The sequence below is a fragment of the Ammodytes marinus genome (assembly GCF_949987685.1).
Source record: "Ammodytes marinus genome assembly, chromosome: 8".
Taxonomy (NCBI): domain Eukaryota; kingdom Metazoa; phylum Chordata; class Actinopteri; order Uranoscopiformes; family Ammodytidae; genus Ammodytes; species Ammodytes marinus.
This window is the reverse complement of record NC_137212.1, coordinates 1,022,629-1,030,128: the sequence shown is the minus strand read 5'-3', so window position 1 is coordinate 1,030,128 and position 7,500 is coordinate 1,022,629. Positions and strand designations below refer to the sequence as shown.

The 7,500-nt window shown below is 37.3% G+C and overlaps 1 protein-coding gene across 1 annotated transcript in view; it reads right to left on the bottom strand.

Annotated features, from left to right (window-relative positions):
• Nucleotides 1-7,500, bottom strand: part of nwd1 (NACHT and WD repeat domain containing 1) — a gene marked incomplete at both ends in the record, with an annotated part of 32,609 nt that overhangs the window by 2,672 nt on the left and 22,437 nt on the right. The window contains 7 exons of the mRNA XM_080032133.1: nucleotides 1,351-1,514; nucleotides 3,431-3,683; nucleotides 4,177-4,272; nucleotides 5,487-5,763; nucleotides 6,150-6,259; nucleotides 6,702-6,792; nucleotides 7,379-7,500. The exon at nucleotides 7,379-7,500 is cut by the window's right edge and continues 76 nt beyond it. Coding sequence (XP_079888259.1) covers nucleotides 1,351-1,514; nucleotides 3,431-3,683; nucleotides 4,177-4,272; nucleotides 5,487-5,763; nucleotides 6,150-6,259; nucleotides 6,702-6,792; nucleotides 7,379-7,500 — 1,113 coding nt within the window. The remainder of the gene's footprint in view (nucleotides 1-1,350; nucleotides 1,515-3,430; nucleotides 3,684-4,176; nucleotides 4,273-5,486; nucleotides 5,764-6,149; nucleotides 6,260-6,701; nucleotides 6,793-7,378) is intronic.

The following is a 7,500-nucleotide window of genomic DNA, read 5'->3' as shown; positions in this document are numbered from 1 at the left end:
ATATTTATTTTGAATTTTAGCACAGGAGTACAACATTTCACTGCGAATCCTGTCAGCGTATGTGACCATTTTTTTTTCTCACAATAGGCCCATATTTATTGCATTTTTTTTTTAGCAACACACAAACAAACAAAAATACCTGCACCGTCACAAAATACAACATACTAAAAAACAAAAACAGAACAGAATTTAATTTTTTTTAAAGAAAAATGAAAAATGAAAAAAAAAAAATCTATCCCATGTTCTCATTACAAATAAATATCTTGAAAATCTTGAAAATCTTGAAAATCTTGAAAATCTTGAAAATCTTGAAAATCTGAATAATCTTGACCGTGACCTCAGCTAGCCTCATGGTATCTACAGCGTCCCATAATAAGCCTCTTATCGGGCAGGAGGGCAGGACGCAAAAATGTCCGAAAAACAAAGTTGCAAAAACGCAAGACTGCAAATCTTGAGAAGTATAAAGAGTTGAGCTTGACCTGAGCTAGCATCCAGGCGGCTAAAGTCGTGTAGCTTCACTGCGCCACACAGCGTCCCATATATACAATTTTTTTTTCACAATAGGCCCATATTTATTGCATTTATTTTTTTTAGCAACACACAAACAAACAAACACCTTCACTGTCACAAAATAACACATAAAAATAAACAGAACAGAATTTTTTTTTAAAGAAAAATGACAAAAAAAATCAAAATTAAAAAATCCATCCCATGTTCTCATTACAAATAAAAAACTTGAATCTTGAATCTCGAGAAGAATAAAAACGTGAGGTTGACCTGAGCATTTATTGCATTTAAAAAAAAAAATTTCAACACACACAAACAAACACCTGCACCATCACAACAGAAAAATTAAAATTAAAATTAAAATTAAAATTAAAATTAAAATTAAAATTAAAATTAAAATTAAAATTAAAATTAAAAAAAAATAATAAAAAAATACATAAAATAAAATAAAATAAAATAAAATAAAATAAAATAAAATAAAATAAAATAAAATAAAATAAAATAAAATAAAATAATAATAAATGTAAGCAAATCTATTCCATGTTCCTGTTACAAATAAAAAATCTTGGATCTTTAATTTTGAAAATCTTAAAAATCTTGAGGTTGACCTGAGCTAGCATCTTGGCGGCTAAAGTCGTGTAGCTTCGTGAGGTTGACCTGAGTCAATACACACAAACAAACACGTGCACCATCACAACAGAAAAAAAACAGAAACAATAAAATTAAAATTAAAATTAAAAGTAAAATAAAAAAAAAAAAAAAAAAATCTATTCCATGTTCCTGTTACAAATAAAAATCTTGAATCTTGAAATTTCTTAAAAATCTTAAAATCTTGAGGTTGACCTGAGCTAGCATCCTGGCGGCTAAAGTCGTGTAGCTTCACTGCGCCGCACAGCGTCCCGTATATGAGCCTCTTATCGGGCAGCAGAGCGAGGGCAGAGAGGGGGCCATGGAGCAGAGAGAGAGACAGGACCTTCACTGGGCCGTCCACCGTGGGGAAACTGTCTCTGCAACGAAAGGAAATGAACAATGTACAGGTGAAACTCATATTATTAGAATATCATGGAAAATGTATTGGAATTGAGGCAAGAATTCATGTTTTTGCGAACATTCCAAAACATTCCAAAACTTTTTTTTGCAAACATTCAGAAGTTATTTTTTCTTTGCGAACATTTTTTTATTTATTTATTTTTTTTGCGAACATACTCGCCCACCTACCTCCGCCCAAATTTCATTTTCCCTTCAGTAGGCAGTCTGGGGATGGGGCGTATTAGTGGGATTTTGCTCGAACACATTTCTGAGTGTCCAATCAGCGAACAGAGCGAGTGGCTGAGAACGATGACGTCGAAGTCGCGCTCCAGTTTCAGTTGAATGCTGCGTTCCTTTACACTCGGAACTCGGAGATTTCCGACTTGGTAGTTCCGAGTTCCGACCTGTCTGTGTTCCAGTGCATCTGCTCGCGAAAGTATGGACGCCTACAACCTTTCTCGTCCAAACAACTAAACGTTAGGCTCTAGCAAGTTACCGTTGCCAGGTACCGGTAGATCCATAGACCACAATATGTAGTGAAGTTGGAAATTTCCGAGTTTCCAGTACAACTGGAACGCACCGTCAGAAGCCGGCTCATGACATACGTCCCGACCAAACGTTATGCGATTGGTTGGCTGATCCAGAGTGGCACTGGGCAGATCCAATAGTTTTAAACTTCAACAGACACCCGCCTCCAAATGAGTGAACGTTTTGCCAATTACAGCAGTTCCAGACCTTCTGTACAAATGAAATGAAGTACGATGGTCTGGTAGGACCAGGCTAAATGAAGTACGATGGTCTGGTAGGACCAGGCTAAATGAAGTACGATGGTCTGGTAGGACAGGGCTAAAACTGTGTAGGAACTAAAAAAAAATTGTTACTACAAAAAAGTTTTTTAAAACATTTAGTAGGAAATGCATAACTGTATTAACAAAAAAAAAAATTTTTTACTAAAATTTAGAATTTCCTACTAAATTGGTTTAAAAAAAATATTTTTTTTAGTAATACATTCTTTTTTAGTTACTACAGTTATGCATTTCCTACTAAATGGGTTTTAAAAGATTTAGAAATATATTTTTTAAACCATTTAGTAGGAAATGCATAACTATAGTAGTTACAACAAAAAAAATTGTTACTAAAAATAATATTTTTTTTAAACCAATATCTGTAGGAAATTCATAACTTTTTTAATATTTTTTTAACTTTTTTGTGTTTTCGCAACTTTTTGCAATTTGGCGTTTTTTTCATGTGTTTTTACACATTTTTCAGACTTTTTTTTATGATTTTTTTTTACCATTTTGCGGCTTTTTGAATTGTTTGTGTTTTTGCAACATTTTGCATAACTATGTAGAAGTAAATAAAAAAAATTATAATTAAAAAAAAATAAAACCAATTTAGTATGAAATGCAAAACTATGTAGTAACTAAAAAAAAAATTTTTACTAAAAAGAATATTTTTTTTAAACCAATAGTAGGAAATGCATAACTGTGTAGTATTTACTAAAAAAACAAACATATATTTATATATTTTTTAAAACCCATTCAGTAGGATGCACAACTATCGTAGTTACTAAAAAAAAGAATTCCAACTTTTTATGATTTTTTTTTACAATTTTGCAGCTTTTTGAAATGTTTCTGTTTTTGCAACATTTTGCGTAACTATGTAGAAGTTACTAAAAAAAAAAATGTTGTCACTAAAAAGATTTTTGCGACCACTGCAACGAAGGCCGGAGCCAATATGGTACACGCTCTATCCACTACACCACCAGAGCGCCCCATGACCGTTTATGTTTAACCAGTATTTTGTAGTGGTGATATTGAAATGTTTTTAAATAGTGAATTTTAAAAGCATTTTGATATAGTCATTCAAGTTTTTCTTAATGTTGTTTTTTTACCTGCTGGTGATTTCAAACAGAGCCACGGAGTCCTCATAAGCGACTGCCATGTGCTTCTCCTGGTTGCTAACAGACAGAGCTAGCACGCTGCTGAGGCTAGGCGGGGGGGGAATGCACAGGGTTTCCTGGGGCAGACTTAAGGGGTAGATGAGCACGGTGCCAGACTGGAGGCCGCACAGTAACAAGCGTTTGGTCTGAACCAGCTGTAGACAGGACACCGCTGCAGAGGTCTCAAGACGCTCCGACACACAACCTGGGGGAGAGAGGGAAAGGGTTAAATTAACTTGGGAACTTGTTTGTGTGTGTGTGTGTGTGTGTGTGTGTGTGTGTGTGTGTGTGTGTGTGTGTGTGTGTATGTGTGTATGTGTGTGTGTGCGTGCGTGCGTGCGTGTGTGCGTGTGCGTGTGTGTGTGTGTGTGTGTGTGTGTGTGTGAGGGAAGAGAATGAAAGATCTATTTATTTATCTATAAGAACCATTGACAAAAAACACATTCAACTCAAACAGATAGACACCAACACGGACAAAAACTTAATTGTCGAAAACTTCTACTTTTATTTTTAGAGAATATCGATTAATTGATCAATAAATCGCGATTGATCATATTTTTATACTTAAGACCAAAGCTTGTAAAATCATGGAATTAATGTAGAATTAGGACTGGGCGATATGGGCTAAAATATTCTTTAGTGCTTTCCATTGGAACAATTTGAAACTTGCGTGTGGCAAAGATTGAAACATCACTTACCTGTGTTGTTATTCCATACTATGAGCTCCCTCTGCCCCTGCCGCTGTGCATAGTAAACCCTGTCTGTGTCCCAGGTGAGAGCCATGTGGACACAGCCTGTTGTGCCAATTTTAATTTAGTTTACAGGCTATTAGATATGTTTGTAGTTTGATGAAGTTGATGAAACCTTTTTAAAGAACAGTTGTTTCCCTCCACTAAAAAAACTAAAACATTTTCAACCTCTTCTTCTGAAAAATAATAATAAGTGTTTGTATGTCTGCATGTAGACAAAACAATTACAAATAACTTAGAATCTTGAAAATAAATAAATAATCTAAAACTCTAAAAAATCTTCAATAAACATCACTTGCCGGGTGTTTTTTTTTTGTTTTTTTTACTAATTCATTTACACGTTACTATTCACACACACATTCCTACACCGATAGCAGGCTTACACTTTAAACATGTGGAAATTGCAGCATCACTTACCTGTGTTGTTATTCCACACTATGACCTCCCTCTGCCCCTGCCGCTGTGCATAGTAAACCCTGTCTGTCTCTTTAGTGAGAGCCATGTGGACACAGCCTGCTTTTATTTTATTTTATAGGCTATCTTTAGTTTGATGACGTTGAAGAAACCTTTATAAAAGAACAGTTGTTTCCCTCCACTAAAAAACAACATTTTTCCTAAACTCTTCTCTGATAATATCCCAGTGAGCAAAAGAAATAAATTCTCGAAGATAAAAATCCCATTTTTTCAAGAGCTTTTGAACCTTGAAAATAAATAAATAAATATTCCTCTTAAAATGTTAAATAAACATCACTTACTGTTTATCTTTTTTATTTATTTTTACTAATTAATTTACACGTTACCATTCACACACACATTCATACACCAATAGCAGGCTAACTATGGTTGCGTTCCGAATCGCATACTTTCTACTATATAGTATGTAGAAAAAAGATTTAGGATGTCCCGATTCTTATGGCCAGATTTAGGATGGTTAGAAGTACCCGGATGTCCTACTTCATGCGGCCAAGATTGTTAGTGTTGAAAAGTGCATCCTATTTGGGTGATTCTGACCCACAATCCAGTGCGCACGTGAAGTGACGTAACATCGACGAAGCCTCTATATGAAAACAAACGGGGATGCGACGGATATAAAAGCAAGAGGCAAGATCAAGGCGCAATGTTATGATGAAATAAAAGAGTAAAGTATGTCCCAATAGTATGCCTACTGCATCCTAACTAGATTCTTTTTATCGTCGGATGTAGTATGTAGAATAGAAAAAAGAAAGAGGAGGAGATTCGGAACGCAACCTATCACTTACCTGTGTTGTTATTCCACACTATGAGCTCCCTCTGCCCCTGCCTCTGTGCATAGTAAACCCTGTCTGTGTCCCTGGTGAGAGCCATGTGGACACAGCCTGTGGGGATGCGCGCGGTTGGTTTGTGTCTCGCGTCGTATTTTAAACTCCAAACATGGACGCCGCAAACCGCCGTGGAGGCAGAGAGGATGGTGACGTCATTATGTAGAACTAGTGATGTCACAGGGGCGTCAGAACCACACAGAGAGTCCAACAGGGAACCGGTCGTTACTGACCAAATCTGGAGGGAAAATAACAGCAGGATTAATACCAGGTTAGTGTGTGTGTGTGTGTGTGTGTGTGTGTGTGTGTGTGTGTGTGTGTGTGTGTGTGTGTGTGTGTGTGTGTGTGTGTTTAAAGGTACAGTGTATAATATGGTGATCTAGTGGTGAGATTGTATATGTTAAAGCTCCCTTGCTAACCAACCCCCTTCTGTCTGTCTGTCTGTCTGTCTGTCTGTCTGTCTGTCTGTCTGTCTGTCTGTCTGTCTGTCTGTCTATCTATCTATCTATCTATCTATCTATCTATCTGTCTGTCTGTCTGTCTGTCTGTCTGTCTGTCTGTCTGTCTGTCTGTCTGTCTGTCTGTCTGTCTGTCTGTCTGTCTGTGAGTGTGATCTCATTTTACCCGTATCAGTTGGTCTGCGGCCCCAGTCACCAGCAGTCTGCAGTCTGCTGACACACACACACACAGAACTCTGTCTCCGTGTGTGAGGTCCAGGAATCTGTTCACAGAATCTAGGTCGATGGTAAACAGGCTCAGGGTCCGATCACTGCCTGTAAAGGAGGGGGGACAGACAGACAGACAGACAGACAGACAGACAGACAGACAGGCAGACACTCAGACAGACACACAGACAGACACACAGAGACAGACAGACAGACAGACACACAGACAGACAGACAGACACACACGGACGGACAGACAGACAGACAGACAGACAGACAGACAGACACACACACACACACACACACACACAGTTCAGCTGCAAGTTACATAGAATTATTTTACACTTTCCAAACAAACATGGCAACAGGGAAGAAACATGTACTAAATATTTAAAAAATAATAACAGTTCGAGGATTGTGTGGGTTTGGATTTCCGTTAACAAGGTCTTTAGAAATGAGATAATGCTGAAATAAAAAACGTTATGTTTACTGACATTGAAAGAGTCTGTACCTGCGATCAGTATTTTCTCATCTTCACTGACTGAAAGCAGAGACGGGATCAATGGAAACTCCACCGCCGTATGTTTACCGGACATGGAAACCTGCAGGAACGGACATAAATTAATAAATGTAAATATCAAACCATCATCAGCATAAAGCATGATCCCGTCTGACAGTTGAAAGTTATAACTATGCATTCAAAGTTTCATGAAGTTAAAAGAAAAATCCTATTTACCACCTGTCTCACCTTAATTATTATAATTCCAAATGTTGCATATCTATTCAAACATAATTTTTTTTGAAAAAAATTAAAATTCAAAAAGTATTATTTTAATGTCAGTAATCAACCTGCAGTGTCTAGACTTAACGACAGTACTATTGTAAATGTCCTCAGCTACTTTCCATCACTGACAGACAGACAGACAGACAGACAGACAGACAGACAGACAGACAGACAGACAGACAGACAGACAGACAGACAGACAGACAGACAGACACACACACACACAGACAGACAGACAGACAGACAGACACACACACAGACAGACAGACAGACACACACACACACACACACACACACACACTCCTTGAATAAATATCCTCAGTTACTCTTTTTACCTGATGCAGAAATCCTTCTTTTGAAACGAGGAAAACTTTCCCACGTTTTGGTAAGGTCACTGAATGCACCATGGTGAAGTTATTGAGCTGCGTCTCCACCGTCTGAGTGCTGTTAACTGGATGAGACATTCTGAGCAGACCAGAGGCACTCAGAGACACTACAGAATCCTGCAGTATTCCCAGGACCTTGA